At 46.4% G+C, this 17,515-nt stretch overlaps 1 protein-coding gene across 1 annotated transcript in view; it reads right to left on the bottom strand.

Moving 5' to 3' along the window:
- epb41l5 (erythrocyte membrane protein band 4.1 like 5) overlaps positions 1 to 17,515 on the bottom strand; it is a 218,616-nt gene that overhangs the window by 73,368 nt on the left and 127,733 nt on the right. Inside the window, 3 exon segments of the mRNA XM_085986877.1 lie at positions 1,948 to 1,978; positions 4,787 to 4,893; positions 9,583 to 9,752. Of these exon segments, the coding sequence (XP_085843003.1) occupies positions 1,948 to 1,978; positions 4,787 to 4,893; positions 9,583 to 9,752 (308 nt within the window).

Here is a 17,515-nt window from a genome sequence, read left to right as displayed (position 1 = left end):
GTTAAGCTCCTCTCGGAGCTGCACATCCAGACAGCGTCCCGCGGTTCACATCCCCATCAATCTGTGTTCAGTCAGCTCGGGAAGGGAGTCCATTAAAGAGCGCGGCTAGACCCTGCACTCCCTGTAACGGCATGCTGTGCTGCACTGAGCAGGAGGAACAACCACAACATTACTGATAAATGAGAACAAATTGCCTTCACCAGGGAGAGAGGTTTACACTCCTCCACAGGCAAGCTAGAACAAAGTTGCATTTTAAAAGGGCCACAGTTGTCTAGATAAAGGGTGGTGCATGAAGCCTTGCCAGAGCTTCAAATAGACGCAATGCCTTGGTTTGGTGGCACCATAGCATTATGAGTAACATTAATCCTCCTTTTTAAACATCATGTACTTTATAGGGTCTGCTGCAATTTCAATCAGGCCCCAGTGAGCACCCTATGGGCAGGAGGAGAGCAGAGCTGGATTGAGAATACAAGGAGGAGAAGGCGGCCCCTTTAAGTCACGAAGAGTTTAATGAGAAATACAAGGAGTGGAAACCAACAGTCCCATGTGACACGTTACGTAGAACACTTTGAAATAATATGAACTCACAGGCAGTCAAGTGAAGTCCTTTCCCTCAAACAATAGCTGAATTTTTAATGCTTCAAAAGAAACCGCGGAGCAGCCAGCGTTCTCTTGACAGTTCAGCGAGTTTATTTAGTGAGCGGCAGAGTCATACGCACCAGGAGAGTCCCAGGTCTGATTTCAGTCTGTACTTAGCCGCTCCATCACCAAGACCGCTTACACCGCCCGCTCCGCCCCTGCCTCAGCTCATCCGCTGCTGAAACCCTCATCCATGCCTTTGTTACCTGTTAACTATTCCAACGCACTCCTGGCTGGCCCATCTTCCACCCGACATAAATTCCAGCTCATCCAAAACTCTGCTGCCAATTTCCGAGCTCGCATCAAGTCCCGTTCACCCATCACCCCCTGTGCTCGCTGACCTACATTAGTTTCCGGTCCGGCAACGCCTCGATTTCAAAATTCTCATCCTTGTTTTCAAATCCCTCCATGGCCTCGCTCCTCCCTTATCTCTGTAATCTCCTTCAGCCCCACAACCCTCCGGGGTCCTCTGCGCTCCTCCAATTCTGGCCTCTTGCGCATCCCCGATTTTAATCGCTCCACCACCGTGTGGGAGCACCTTCACCACATGGACTGCAGCGGTTCAAGGCGGCGGCTCACCACCACCATCTTCTCAAGAGCAACTAAGGACGGGCAATAAATGCTGCCCTTGCCAGCGACGCCCACATCCCATGAACGAATGAAAAAAAACATTTTGACATCAGCTGCCTAGGCCCTAAGCTCTGGAATTCCCACCCTAAGTCTCTCCACCTCTACCTCTCTCTCCTCCTTTGAGACGCTCCTTAAAACCTACCTCTTTGACCAAGCTTTTGGCCAACTGTCCTACTATCTCCTTATATGGCTCGGTGTCAAATTTTGTTTGATAATCGCTCCTGTGAAGAGTCTTGGGATGTTTTACTACAATAAAGGCTCAATATAAATGCAACTTGTTCTTGAGCTAGTGGAACCAAGTAAGAGCACTACAATTGGCTTTGGTGGCCCGGGTTAAAAATGAAAAACTTAGCATTCACAACCCGTGCTATAAGTGCCAACGTGTGCGTATTATGTATGTGTGCATTGTCAGATCATCACAGAATCAGCCTCCGGTGTGATGCACCCCCCCCACCACCCGAGTTGAATAGCTCATCAACACTCATTGTTGAGGCCCACACATATGTAATGAACACCTCCACATATATATATATATATATGTATAAGCTATACTCAAAATGACTTGCAGGCTCGCCACATGGTCTGTATAAGCAATCAACTAAACCTTCTCAATAGATTCTACCACGTCAATGGATCTCAGTTGTCCATTAGTTTGAATTCAGTAAAGCATTCACCTACCCTGCTTCCAAGTTTCTGTTGAAAGGATTGGCTGTAAAAAATACCAGAATAGGAGCAGTCAGAAGCATTCTTGGAGACGGCACTGTTTAACAGCTAATGTTAGTGTAGCGGGATAATATTTACAGCAATCCAAAATCAGGTTTATGGGGGGAGAAAATGTTATTACACAGTTGCACATGGGGAGCTCCATTCAGTTCAAGGCAGAGCCCACAGAATTTAAGCATTGCTAATAATGTCGAAAAAAGCCTTAAAAGAAATAACCCTCACAAAAACACACATCCAATTTACATTAGGGGCTATCTGCCAGCGATTTCCTCAACCCACCATTCAGCAAGTGTCCAAGGCCTCCCTGAAGTATATATAACCTCCACATATTGGTGTAAGTAAATAAAATAAATCTGAAATAAAAAGCTAGCATCAGTAATGGTGACCATGAAACTATCGGATTAACGTGAAAACCCATCTGGTTCACTAATGTCCTTTAGGGAAGGAAATCTGCCGTCCTTACGCGGTCTGGCCTATATGTGACTCCAGACCCACAGCAATGTGGTTGACTCTTAACTGCCCTCTGAAATGGCCTAGCCAGTCACTCAGTTGTAACAAACCGCTACAAGAAACACAGCACACGAACTGCAGCAGTTCAAGGCGGCGGCTCACCACCACCTTCTCAAGGGCAACTAGGGATGGGCAATAAACGCTGGTCTTTGCCAGCGACGCCCACATCCCACGAACGAATAAAGAAAAAAGGTCAGCGACAGTTTTACTGTCTGCCAATACCTCATCTTGCAACACTAGAATAGTTAAACATTAACCTCCCCTTCACACACACAATGAATTATGAAATCTTCAGATCACTACACCTTCACTGTGTAAATGCGGTTATTCACACTCTCTTTTGGGGGACCCCCACGCAAATGTTGACACACTCACAGGGATCCCCCCTGCCCCAACTTGCAAAAGACAGCATCAGCGATGTAAAGGAAAGCAGTGCTGTCATTACAGAAAACGTGTTTTACTGGTGTACAGCGACAGAAAGCATGTGCTGCAAATGAAGAAATGTGGAGACCTGGAATGCACTGCCTGAAAGGGTGGTGGAAGCAAATACAAGAATAATTTTCAAAAGGAGAAATTGGCAGGGCTATGGGGAAAAAAAAGCAAGGGAGTGGGGCTAATTGGACAGCTCTTTCAAAGAGCTGGCACAGGCATGATGGGCGGAATGGCCTCCTTCTAGATTCTATGGAACGAAAAACAGAAATCTGACGACTGATTCGCAGATCCCCGCTCCTCTGGGACCTCCTAGTCAGAAATCTTGTGTCACCTTGTACTAAATGTAGGTACTGCATGATATTAATCAGGGCCAGAGTGATCTCCTGCACTTGTTTCGATCGCCTAAGGGAGTTAGAGGGAGGAACTTCCCAGAATTTTTCCCCCCCCCAAATCGGCCTGGTTTTATTTTTTAAATCCGCTTTTTCGTCTCTCCCAGATCACAACATGGCTTTCGAATGGGATGGAGCGAGTGTGTACAAAATCAGAGATGTTTACAGCACAGGAGGACGACATTCGGCCCATCGTGTCCACGCCAGCCGAAAAAGAGCTCTCCAGCCTAATCCCACTTTCCAGCTCTTGATCCGTAGCTCAAGGTTACGGCACTTTTTGAATGTGATGAGGGTCTCTGTCTCTACCACCCTTTCAGGCAGTGGGTTCCAGACCCCCACCACCCTCTGGGTGAAAAAAATTCTCCTCAACTCCCCTCTAATCCTTCTACCAAAGACTTTAAAGACATGCCCCCTGGTTATTGACCTCTCTGCTAAGGGAAATAGGTCCTTCCTATCCACTCTATCTCAGCCCCTCAATTTTATAAACCTCAATTAAGTCTCCCCTCAGCCTCCTCTGTTCCAAAGAAAACAACCCCAGCCTAGCCAATCTTTCCTTATAGCTAAAATTCTCTAGTCCTGGCAACATCCTCGTGAATCTCCTCTATACCATCTCTAGTGCAATCACATCTTTCCTGTAATGTGGTTCTGCTCCTACTTCTTGTGTTCTAATTCTGTGTTAGATTTCAGGAGATGGTTTTATTCCTGTTCCTGGCTGGGGTGGAGATCGCCTTTACAGAAGGTAAGTACTGTAGAAAATATAGGGACAGAGTGATCGCCTGGAAGAGTTTCGATCGCCTAGATGGGTCGGAGAGGAATTTCCCAGATTTTTTCTCCCAAATTGGCCATTGGGTTTTTTAATCTGGTTTTTCGCCTCTCCCGGGAGATCACATGGGTTCAGGTGGGATGGAGAGTGACAGAAGATTTGGAGGTTAGGATCAGATCAGCCATGATCTTATTGAATGGTGCAGCAGGCTCGAGGGGCCGATTGGCCTACTCCTGCTCCTATTTCTTATGTTCTTATGACTGCGCGCAGTACTCTAGCTGTAGCCCAACTAGTGTTTTATACAGGTCAAGCATAACCTCCCTGCTCTTGTATTCTATGCCTTGGCTAATAAAGGAATTTATCCTGTATGCCTTCTTAACCACCTTATCTACCTGTTCTGCTACCTTCAAGGATCTGTGGACATGCACTCCAAGGTCCCTCTGTTCTTCTACAAGGCAGCGCAGTTGTGTGGGACAGGCTAGTTGGACCGGAGGGTCTTTTCCTGTCCATCATTGTTGATATGTAAGAAGTGAAGTGCAGTATGCGTGCATTTTGGAGCTGTGTGGCCACAGCCTATGCTGGCTTTAACACAAGGGGAACATGCCCCATTCGCTAGCTGAATTCAGTGATAGATAATAACTAGAACTCATTTCCAGGTTGTTCTACATTCAGCTGAGTACATCACTGGGCAGGTCATTACCTCGATGCTGCGTCGACCTTCTGGAATAGCGTCTGCTGGGCCGGCGCTCAAAGGATGCTTGCCGTCGCGGTTTACTGGTTTTGGTGGTCTGGTATTCCGTTCTGCCACTAGAAATCAACCACTTCAGAAATTAACTCCTATCTTGCCATGGGTGAGGCAGAGATACATATAACACTTCTGACAACTGTGAGGGATGGGGAGGGAAAGGCGGGGGTGTTGTGGTTCGGTAGCAGCACTTCAGTTCATCCAGCAAGAAGCGGAGCCACACAGCGCAGGAAGATCCCACGCTCTGTGCGGTTAGTCGGCCTGTAGTAAGTGCCTCCCCAACCCCTTGCATTAGGGAGAGAGTAATCGGACAAGATTCCTGCTCCTCTCTTGCTTGGAGTGTGCATGTGTGGACGCCAAGTGAGGACTGGATCAGGATCAGCTTCGGTCTCCCACCCTTTCACCCCACGGGTGAATGACCCATTCAAATACCCAAAGAAGGGTCACTTGGGTGAAGCACTCGAGGGTGATCAGTGCCCATGAAACCGTACTCCAACAATGAGTCAAAACCTGCGGGCAAAGATAGAGGAGGAGGAGAAAGGGGGGGGGGGGGGGGGGGAAATAACTGGCAAAGAAAAGAGTCAAGAAAAGGATTCACTGTTTGGTAAGAAAAGTAGAGAAGTTTTTAAAATATTAATAAAAACATTGCATAGACATCCTGTCACGACAGAACTGAATGCTGTTACATTTCAGCACTTTTCTTAAAGGGATTAAGCTTCATTTCAAGAAGACACATTTAACCCAGGTGAATTTTAAAGTTAGCAGTGAATCCAAATTAAACAGTACGATACAACACAAGACAGCTCCATACAGAGTGGATTAGAATCTAATGCAACAATTATACACAGTTGGTATAAAGCAGTGTGAACAGACAGCACTCGCATTGCCCATCATATTCTGGCCATACATACAGTTTGCTGTGCTCACTCAACTGTCATTCTTACATCAAGGTCGAATCCACAACACAGAAACAGGCCATTCGGCCCAACTGGTCTGTGCCGGCCTTTATGCTCCACGCGAGCCTCCTCCCACCCCATTTCATCTAAGCCCATCAGCATACCCTTCTATTCCTTTCTCCCTCATGTGCTTATCTAACTTCCCTTTATATGCATCTATATGCTATGTGCCTCGACTACTCGCTGTGGTAGCGAGCTCCATATTCACACCACTCTTTGGGTAAAGAAGTTTCTCCTGAATTCCCTATTGGATTTATTAGCGACAATCTTATATTCACGACTCCATTATAAAAAATCTTGTTAATAAAATTGATGTGCTATCAATTACTCAAAAGACTGAGGTTAAGCGAGTAACTAACAGGCTTTTATTAACAAGAGAATGAAGGTGTGCCTCGAGTGGTCGACCAGTCCAGAATACAGAGGGACTGTGGAGCAGTCACCTTTATACCTGGACTCGTGGGAGGAGTCAGCCGAGGCATGTACAGACATGTACACAGTGGAATACAAACGGTGGTTTACCACAATGCATCTATATGCTATGCGCCTCGACTACTCGCTGTGGTAGCGAGCTCCATATTCACACCACTCTTTGGGTAAAGGAGTTTCTCCTGAATTCCCTATTGGATTTATTAGCGACAATCTTATATTCATGACCTCTAGTTTTGGTCGCCATCACAAGTGGAAACATTGCCTCCACGTCTACCCTATCAAGCCATTTTATTATCTTAAAGCCCTCCGTCAGGTCACCCCTCAGTCTTTGAGAGAGAAAAGAGCCGCAGTTTATTCAGTCTTTCCTGATGGTTATAACCTCTCAGTTCTGGTATCATTTTAATTCGACCAATTTTCCATTGCTCTAGTTTTCACTGATTGTTGTCTCATCAGGGAACTGATGAAATAAAAAAGTACCCATCCTTTTACCTCCCCATCGAGACTCTTGTTGACCATTTGGTTGATCAATGGGCCACGTGAATGAAGGGAGCCCGATACATGACACAAAATGGTGACGTGGTGTGAGCATGGCAGCACTGCGGGGTCCTCTTTCCATCAGTACCAGGAAACAAACGCTTCGTCCCGACACAATGCCTGCAGTCTAAAATGTACCTTCACAGTGTTCGTTCACCAACCTTGCATTCAGGCTCAACCTATTTAAAAGGATGCTTTAAACATAGTAACCAGCACTGCTCCCAATATTTGGGGATCCTGGAGAGAATAAAGCGGGATTTCAGTTTCAAGTCACGTAAACAGAAGATGCTCATTTGATGTTGATGGGACAGACAGCTGGTCATTATAGATGGCTTGTTAAGCAGCTTCCTGTAAAGGCACTCGAAGTGTTGGGTATAGAAACACAGAAGATAGGAGTAGGCCATTCGGCCCCTCGAGCCTGCTTCGCCATTTAATGAGATCATGGCTGATCATCCAAATTCAGTACCCTGTCCCTGCCTGCTCCCCATATCCCTTGATCCCTTTAGCCTTAAGAAATATATCTAACTCCTTCTTGAATATATTTAATGAATTGGCCTCAACTGCCCTGTGTGGCAGAGAATTCCACAGGTTCACCACTCTCTGGGTGAAGAAATTCCTCCTCATCTCTGTCCTAAATGGCTTACCCCTTATGACTGTGACCCCTGGTTCTGGACTCCCCCGCCATCGGGAACATCCTTCCTGCATCTAGTCTGTCTAGTCCTATTAGAATTTTATAAGTTTCAATGAGATCCCCTCTCATTCTTCTAAACTCCAGCGAGTATAAGCCCAATCAACCAATCTCTCCTCATAGGTCATTCCTGCCATCCCAGGTATCAGTCTGGTGAATCTTCGCTGCACTCCCTCCATGGCAAGAACATCCTTCCTCAGATAAGGCGACCAAAACTGCACACAATACTCAAGGCGTGGTCTCACCAAGGCCCTGTACAACTGCAGCAACACATCCTTGTTCCTGTACTCGAACCCTCTCGCTAGGAAGGCCAACATACCATTTGCCTTCTTAACCGCCTGCTGCACCTGCATGCTTACCTTCAGCGACTGGTGCACAAGGACACCCAGGTCTCGTTGCACTTCCCCTTCTCCCAATCTATTGCCGTTCAGATAATAATCTGCCTTCCTGTTTTTGCCACCAAAGTGGATAACCTCGCATTTATCCACATCATACTGCATCTGCCATGCATCTGCCCAATCACCGAACCTGTCCAAATCATACTGGAGTTTCTCGGCATCCTCCTCACAGCACACACGCCCACCCAGCTTTGTGTCATCTGCAAACTTGGAGATATTACATCTAGTTCCCTCGTCTAGATCATTAATATATATTGTGAATAGCTGGGGTCCTAGCACCGATCCCTGCGGTTCCCCACTAGTCACTGCCTGCCACTCGGAAAAAGACCCGTTTATTCCAACTCTTTGCTTCCTGTCTGCCAACTAGTTCTCTATCCAAGTCAATACCTTGCCCCCAATCCCATGTGCCTTAACTTTACACGCTAATCTCTTATGCGGGACCTTATCGAAAGCCTTCTGAAAGTCCAAATACACCACATCCACTGGTTCTCCTTTATCTATTCTACCAGTTACATCCTCAAAAAATTCCAGTAGATTAGTGTGGTATATGTGTGTGTGTTGGGGTGGCACAGGACAGTGACTGAGGAATGCATTACAGATTCAACATAGATGGACAGGACAAAGCTCATAAAACAGGAATAAAGCAGGCCCTCACTATAAGCAGCCCGCTATTTTGTGAGTGCTATCGACTTTCAATGATAACTATACTTGGTGATGAGTCACTGGCATTATAAGGTGCAGTCATCCGCTTAATTTGAGCTCCAGTCTGTGCAGAACTTAATCCTACATCCATAAAGAATGCCCAGTTCAGGGCATGTCTATGTCCAAACTGCAGCCATCTACGGTCATTCACCATGACACAGAGGGCCAAACTGTACCTACTGACCAAGAACACGTGGTGATGTCTCCTAGCAATTAAGAGATTTTCATTTCAAATTGCAAAATGGATTCACCAGGATGATACCAGAACTCAAAAATTATAACCATCAGGAAAGACTGAACAGACTGGGGCTCTGTTCTCTTAAAAAAAGAGGCTGAAGAATGACCTGAAAGAGGCTTTAAAATTATGACGAGGTCCAATAGGGTAGATGTAGAGAAGATGTTCCCACTTGTGGGAGAGCTCAAAACTAGGGGCCATAAATATAAGATAGTCATTAATAAATCCAATAGGGAATTCAGGAGAAACCCCTTTACCCAGAGAGTGATTAGAATGTGAAACTTGCTACCCCAAAGAGTGGTTGAGGCGAATAGCACAGATACATTTAAGGGGAAGCTAGATAAGTACATGGGGGAGAAAGGAATAGAAGGATGATGCTGATAGGCTTAGATGAAGTAAGGTGGGAGGAGGCTCGTGTGGAGCATAAACACCAGTATAGACCAGATGGTATTTGTGTCGTAAATACGAAGTAACATGTACTATGTAAACTGACAATTTGTTTTATACTTCTGGGAATTAAAAAAACTCATCTTCACGATTGCATTGATTAGTGTTCAAAAATATACACACTCAATTAAACAGCCCATCACATCCCTCTATTATTAAAGATTTTAAGGGTCAGGCCCCTGTCTACATGATCTTTCTTGAAATTCATGCTTCCTTAACGAGTCCCCCATTGATGCACCAATTCGACCAGCTCTTCACCCCACCTGCCACCCACCTTCAAAGATTCTTCCGCCATCCTGCAAACCACCCATGACATTTTAGCAGGGACTTTAAACAGATCCCGCAGTTTCAGACCACTTTACCTGTATCTGAACCGGGAGCCCATCCGCACAAAGGCTAGCTGGTTCGAATTCTTTTGGACAGGTCCCCTCAGTCGGAAAAAGGCGTGGTGTTCCACGGCACATTTCCAGAGGTGCTTGCAAGCCTTCGGGTGGTCTAGCCGAAATACAAAGGTGTGTTCTTGTTCTTTACCCTGGTGGAACAAGTAATGTTCAAGTCATTCATTTGGCACTCACACCTAGTTTTGTGTCGTTCCCTATTGTAACCAATTCCACGTGTGCCCTCTCTCAGCATATAAGGCAGGGGAGCAATCAGAAACAGGATTTTTAGTATAGTAACTACCCCAACACTTCCCCAGTGTCTCAGTGGAAAAAATATACTGCCTTGTGTGGTACTGAGCTATGCAGTTCAAGATTCACTCATTCTAGGATTACCTATGAAGAATGGCCAAGTATTGCGAGGTAGCGTAAAGTGACCAGAGGATTTGATAGCGCGTCCAGATAAGGATATTTGTGATTCTTTCTGATGCAAACCGCCCTGTTGTGAGTTTGTAGCATTTGTTTGTAGAGATTCTATTTGTAATTTAACCTCTCGCAGTGACAGTGCCGCAAATTCCAACATTGAACTACAGCAGAATAGTAAAGTAGGGAGAGCGCTTTCAAAATGGGTTGCTCGCTGACCTTTCCTGCTTTCACAGTGTTACTTAAAAAAAAACCTCCCTGACATTAGGATTAACGCATGATCACAGCTCCATTCCAACACCCCCGAGGAGGCCTGACATTTCGGATCAGCCCGAGACTCCCCCTCCCTAACTCTTGTTCCACTCACGTCAGCAAGCAGCACAGGAAATGGAGACTGGCATCCTTGATCGGAATACAAGAGTGGATATTAATTCCACAACCCAGTACCACCCGAGCCCACCCCGACATCCTAATTCTCCTTTACTTGACATTATTTATTTTTCTCAAATCCTCGGGAGATTAGCAACTACCAGTTTTGTTGCAGTTTCCTTTTCCCTCCAGATACTTAAGTCACCAACAATCAATCCTGGCACTTCACTCCCGACAAGAGACCATTGCCTCTTTTAAAGGGAGAGTAGATAAAAACATTTTGAAGCAGAGGAAGATACATGGCTATGAGGAAAAAGGAATGCAGTGGGATTAGTTTTGACTCACTCTGGCCAGCACAGACACGATGCCCCCCTGTGCCCCCGCCCCCTGCCTTCGGCGCTGTGAACTTCAATGATTCATGGCTAGGACTGTCCCAGTCTAATAAATAATTATTACGAGAAGCAAGCAAACTGAGGCAAATAAAAAATAGTTTGAAAGTCCTCGTCTTTTCACAGCCTGATGGAGAGGGCTTTTATACATCACCCAGCATTCCTCATCTCTCTCCAGCTTTTTAGCCGATTAGGGGTTCCTCTTTTTGCCAGCGCTTGGCATATTTGACCAGTGATATGGGCTGTTAGTTAGAAAGAAATGCAAGACTTCCATTTATATAGTGGCCCAGAAACTCGGGTCCCCACGGATGAGTACGCGTTGGGTACTCATGCGTAGGCCCAACGAAAGTGCCGGTTTCGTGCATGCACTGCGCCATGCGCGGGAAACCGGAACTTCCGTTCCCTTAAAGGGGTTCACAGGTCGAACGCGTGCGCCGGAGAGGCAGCGCATGTGCCTGGAACTTCCGTTTTTTTTGCAGGTTTCTCCGGGAGGGTAAGTCTCCAGGAGTTACACTTTTAAAAAGCAGTCGCAAGGCCTGCTTTTAACAAGGTAAGTTATGAATTAAGTAAAATTAAAACATTTTTTCCACAGGTTTATTATTTTTAAATACTTTAAAGAAAGGTAAGTTTATTTTTAGCCCTGTTAGAAACTGTAATTAATTTTTTCAAAAATTTAAATTATTGTTTAAAATCATGTCATTTATAGTTATTTTAAAAATGTGATTAAAAAAAAAATTATATGAAGTTTTTGTTATGTTTTGGGGCTGATTTGTATTTATAGTTCTGACAGCTCTTCCTGTCAAATTTATGAATGGGCATTCCCTGCTACCATTGGCTCTCCATGGCCCACGTGATCCCAGGGCACACTTCAAACTAACTGCGCCCCTGGGATACGCAAGCACTGCGTGCCGGCAGTTGGAGGAGGCCCAGGATCAGAATCCCATGCGGGCCCACAGCATAACGGCCGGCGCGCTAGTTAGTGCAGGTCGAGGGCTTGCACCCGCGGGAAGCCTCCGACCTGAATTTCTGGGCCAGTGTCTTTCACAACCTCAGGCCATCCCAAAGTGCTTTATATCCAATTAACCAGCTACAAGATGCACTGCAGCAACTCGCCAAGGCTCCTTCAGCAGCACCTCCCAAACCCACGACCTCTTCCACCTAGAAGGACAAGGGCAGCAGGCGCATGGGAACACCGCCACCTCCAAGTCACGCACCGTCCTGACATGGAAGTATATCGCCGTTCCTTCATCGTCGCTGGGTCAAAATCCTGGAACTCCCTCCTTAACAGCACTGTGGGAGTACCTTCACCACACGGACTGCAGCGGTTCAAGGCGGCTCACCCCCACCTTCTCAAAGGCAATTAGGGATGGGCAATAAATGCTGGCCTTGCCAGCGACGCCCACATCCCATGAACAATTTTTTTTTTAAAGTACTTATTGAAGTATATTCACTGTTTTAATGTAGGAAACACAGTAGCCAATTTGCACACAGCAAGGTCCTGTGATAATCACCAGGTAATGTGTTTTAGTGATGTTGATTGAGGGATAAATATTGGCCAAGACACCAGGGATAACTCCCCTGCGCTTCTTCAGAATAGTGCCATGGGATCTTTTACGTCCACCTGAGAGGGCAGACATTTTAACATCTCATTCGAAAGATGGCACCTCCGACAGTGCAGCACTCCACTGGAGTGTCAGCCTAGATTTTTGTACTACAAGTCTCTGGAGCGGGACTTGAACCCGCAACCTTCTGACTCAGAGGTGACAGTGCTACCAACTGAACCAAGACCAACACTTGTCTTTCTCCCCTTCCTCAGTCAGTCCTATAAAGAGGCTCACCTAATTTCCCTTTCTCAGTTCAGACAGTCGCAACCCCGTCTTTCCTCTTTACAGACACTCGCATACGTGCTCTAATTCCAGCATGTCCCCCTTTTGTTTCAGGTTTCCAGCATTTATATTGCTTCTTTTCCTCAAAGGTTTTAAATATTGTTTTTGAAGGGGGGGGGGGGGGGGCGTGGCGGGTAGGCCATTCGGCCCAACTGCTCTATGCTGGTGTTTATGCTCCACACAAGCCTCCTCCCACCCCTATCTGCATTTCCTGCTATTCCTTCCTCCCTCAAGTACTTAGCTAGCTTCCCCTTAAATGCACCTATGATTGTTCCTCCTCCTGTTCTACACTCACACCCCCCAATTTCGTCAACAAAAGTCATCACTAACAGCTTACCAATTGAATCCTATAACATTCTTAATTTAGGTAAGAGGTACGTACAGATTCAATTTAAAGTGCGGCCTGAGCTTAAATACCTCACTGGTACATCCACTGAAGGTTCGGTGGCTAAAATAGATCTCCTGGTGTGACACCAAGCCATCTGAAGTCATACAGATTGAGGAGGTTTCAGATCAATGCCTGGTCTGGTCTGATGAGATTTACCTCAGTCTCTCGGCCACAAAAGGTGAAAGTGTAAAACTGGATCGCTGTCCAGGGACTCGTGACAGAAAGTGCAGACGTGGATGTTGGTGGAAGACAAGCTCAGCCTCAATCGTCATATCCTCATGGTGAAATAGCCAGTCTACACTTATGGTGTAGGCTGGATAGGCCTCAAGGGTAAGGTACAGACTCCGGCACAGACACAATGGGCCAAATGGCCTCCTTCTGTGCCATAAATTTCTATGATTCTGTAAGGTACTGGAATACTGCCAGCAACCATGGACCTATATCTCAGCACGGTGGCATAGTGGCTAGCACTGTTGCCTCACAGCGCCAGGGACCCGGGTTCGAATCCGGCCTCGGGTGACTGTCTGTGTGGAGTTTGCACATTCTCCCCGTGTTTGCGTGGGTTTCCTCCGGGTGCTCCGGTTTCCTCCCACAGTCCAAAGATGTGCGGGTTAGGTTGATTGGCTATGATAAATTGACCCTTAGTGTTAGGGGATTAAATACGTGGGGTTACGGGGTTACTGGGATAGGGCTTGGGTGGAATGGCTGTCGGTGTAGGGACCGGGTGCTAGGGTTTGGATGATCAGCCATGATCTCGTTGAATGGCGGAGCAGGCTCGAAGGGCCGAATGGCCTACTCCTGCTCCTAGTTTCTATGTTTCTATCTCCAACACAAGTCACAACCTTCAGGAAAGGGGGGGGGAACAATGATGTCAACACAAGCTCTAAACCCAATAAGGCACCTGATAAGAGAGTTTAGAGACACAATATTAGTCCGTTAAACTGCCAGGCAAGAAACCACTGTGATCTTGCGCAGCATTACTGTCACCACGTTCGAATGCTCATCTTGTAGCACCGCACGGAAGGTCACCACAGCGCTGCTTTGGACAGTTTCCAAGAACCATGTGGGCAAATGCCAGACCTCCAATGGTCATGGCATCTTTCAAATCTGGCTCACGCAGCTGTCCAGGTGGAAGCACAGCCCGATAACCAAGAATAAACAAGCCAGGGCCGCAACAGCACTGCATTGCTGGGATCAGGGCCCTCTAGTAACGCGATCAGAAAAGCTTCATCAATTATGTGAACCTTCACATAGCAGCAGCTTTCAGATAAAGTTACAAGAAGACTTACGAGATAATCTTTGGAATAAGATACGATTTGCTTAGGTCGAAGTGAACTACCTGCACATCAAAAAGAACCTGCAGCATTTTGCAAAAAGCACAGCCGCTTCCAAACCCTTACACATCAACATGGACATCAAACAAAAGTAAAGCTAACCTATTGGGTTTGAAGGGGAGGGTTTTCTATCAATGCAACAGTTGGGGAAACATTCAACTGAACAGCCAAGCTTCCTTGACTTCTAAAAGCACAGTTTTGGATGGTAGTTCACAGCAACAAATTCAATTGTATTTGTCTCGCTCAATTCTCTTTGGTCCTACCACACACTGGGGAGAGATGCCTCATCCAGCAGCATGACTGGGGGCCGATACTTCAGCAGGTCACTGTGGAGAGGTTCCAGAGATGGCCTTCTTTGCATCTACAGTAAAGATTCCTCCACATCTTAAATTGCATACTTTTAATCAGATTTCTGAACAGTGACCATGTTTTTCCCAAACAACAACAACTTGCCTTTAATGTAGTAAAACGTTCCAGGGCACTTCACAGGAGCGTTATCAAATAAATTTTGACACCAAACCACATAAGGAAATATTATAACAGGTGGCCAATAGTTTGGTTGAAGAGGTAGGCTTTAAGGAGCATCTTAAAAGGAAGAGAGATAGAGAGCCAGAGAGTTTTAGGGAGGGAATTCCAGAGCCGAGGGCCTAGGCAGCTGAAGACACAGCCACCAATGCTGAAGCGGGGATGTGCAAGAGGCCAGAATTGAAGGAGCGCAGAGACCTCAGGGTTGTAGGAGGTTAGAGAGATAGGGAGGGGCGAGGCCATGGAGGGAATTGAAAACAAGGATGAGAATTTGCTGGACCAAAAGCCAAAGTGGGTCAGTGAGCACAAGGGTGATGGGTGAATGGGCCTTGGTGCGAGTTAGGATACGGGCAGCAGAGTTTTCATGAGCTCAAGTTTACGAAGGGTGCAAGATGGGACTGGGCCAGGAGAGCGTTGGAATTGTCGAGTCTAGAGGCAGGGAGATTTTCTAAACATATGTTTGCTTTTTGTATCAATCTATTTTTCTTTCCTTGCAGATTTTCTCCCCTCCCCTCCTGAAGGCATCAATTCTTTGTTGGGCTACAATTACATGGGCCTGTACCTCAAACGTTTAATGCTTCAAAGCCTGAAGTTTCTATTACTGGCCTAATTACAGTTATCAGGTACCAGATGATCACATATTTCATGTTCATTTTTTTGCCTGAAGGCACCAGCTTGGTTGGGTTATGCTTGCCGAGTACCTCACCCAAGTGCACAGAGTGGCATTAAATAGAGTGCACTTAAACAGTGTTTTATTTTGGAAAGAGTGGGAATTCGGAGAACATAAGAAATAGGAGCAGGAGTAGGCCAATCGGCCCCTCGAGCCTGCTCCACCATTCAATAAGATCATGGCTGATCTGATCCTAACCTCAAATCTATTATCACTCTACATCCCACCCGAACCCATGTGATCTCCTGGGAGAGGCAAAAAACCAGATAAAAACCCAATGGCCAATTTGGGAGAAAAAAATCTGGGAAATTCCTCTCCGACCCATCTAGGCGATCGAAACTCATCCAAGAGATCACTCTGTCCCTATATTTTCCACAGTACTTACCTTCTGTAAAAGGTGATCTCCACCCCAGCCAGGAACAGGAATAGAACCATCTCCTGAAATCTAACACAGAATTAGAACACAAGAAGTAGGAGCAGAACCAGGCTACACGGCCCCTGGGCCCGCTCCGCTACCCACAGGGCCATGACCGTTCCGAACATAGACTCATGTCCAATTTCCTGCCCGCTCCCCGTAACCCCTAATTCCCTTTACTTATAGGAAACTGTCTATTTCTGTTTTAAATTGATTTAATGATGTAGCTTCCACAGGCAGCAAATTCCACAGACCTACTACCCTCTGAGTGAAGAAGTTTCTCCTCATCTCAGTTTTAAAAGAGCAGCCCCTTATTCTAAGATTATGCCCCCTAGTTCTAGTTTCACCCATCATTGGGAACATCCTCCCCACATCCACCCGATCAAGCCCCTTCACAATCTTATATGTTTCAATAAGATCGCCTCTCATTCTTCTGAACTCCAATGAGTAGAGTCCCAATCTACTCAACCTCTCCTCATATGTCCACCCCCTCATCCCCGGGAAGGAGTTGCTGCTTTTTGCCTACACTACTTGTAGTGCTTTGTGTTACAGGTAGATATTTAATTTCATTACCCATAACTTAATCTAGATCAAGTAAGTAGTCAAGAAACTAAACTGTAAACTAAGTTATTTAAATACAAATTTAATTAAATAAAACAAGGTCATATAGGGATGGCAGTGCAGGTGGTGGCCGCAACTGCAGCATGTGGGAGTTTGTGGAGAGCACTGTGATCCCGGGCAACCAGGTTTGCAGCAAGTGCCTGCATCTTGAGGAACTTCAGCTCTGAGTTTTTGAGCAGGAGTCTGAGGTGTAGACATTGCGGGGCATCAGGGATGGGGAGAGTTACCTGGACACTTTGATCCAGGAGGCAGTCACATCCCCCTTAGGTTAGGTAGTGGTACAGGTCCGGTTAATGGTCAGGGACAGGAGGGTGTGATTGCAACTCAGGCAGGTAAGGAGACTCCAGGTGCAGTGCTGGAGGAGCCTCAGCCTTTGTCCTTATCCAACAGGTATGAGGTTCTTGCTGCCTGTGTGGATGAGGGAAAAGCCTGCAAGATGGATGAGCAAGCTGACCATGGCACCATGGTGCAGGAGGCTATTCAAGTGGGGGGAGTGAAAGGGAATGTAGTTGTGGTAGGGGACAGTATAGTCAGGGGGATAGATACTGTTCTCTGCAGCCGTAACCGAGAGTTCTGACGGTTGTGTTGCCTGCCCAGTGCCAGGGTTAAAGACATCTCCTTGCGGCCGGAGAAGAACTTGGAGTGGGAAGGGGAGGACCCAGTTCTCATGGTCCATGTAGGAATTAACGACATAGGTAGAACTAGGAATGAGGGCCTGCTGAAAGAGTGAGAGGAGTTGGGGACCAAATTAAAATGCAGACCCTCAAAGGTGATAATCTTTGGATTGTTACTTGAGCCACGTGCCAATTGGCATAAGGATAAGCAGATTAAAAAGTTAAATGCATGGCTCAGAGTGGTGTGGGAGGCAGGGGTTTTGCTTCATGGGACACTGGCACCA

This window comes from Somniosus microcephalus, chromosome 4 (assembly GCF_052327205.1).
Source record: "Somniosus microcephalus isolate GS21.2 chromosome 4, FLI_Smic_1.0, whole genome shotgun sequence".
NCBI lineage: Eukaryota > Metazoa > Chordata > Chondrichthyes > Squaliformes > Somniosidae > Somniosus > Somniosus microcephalus.
The sequence above is the reverse complement of the archived record's forward strand: the minus strand, read 5'-3'. Positions and strand labels throughout refer to the sequence as shown.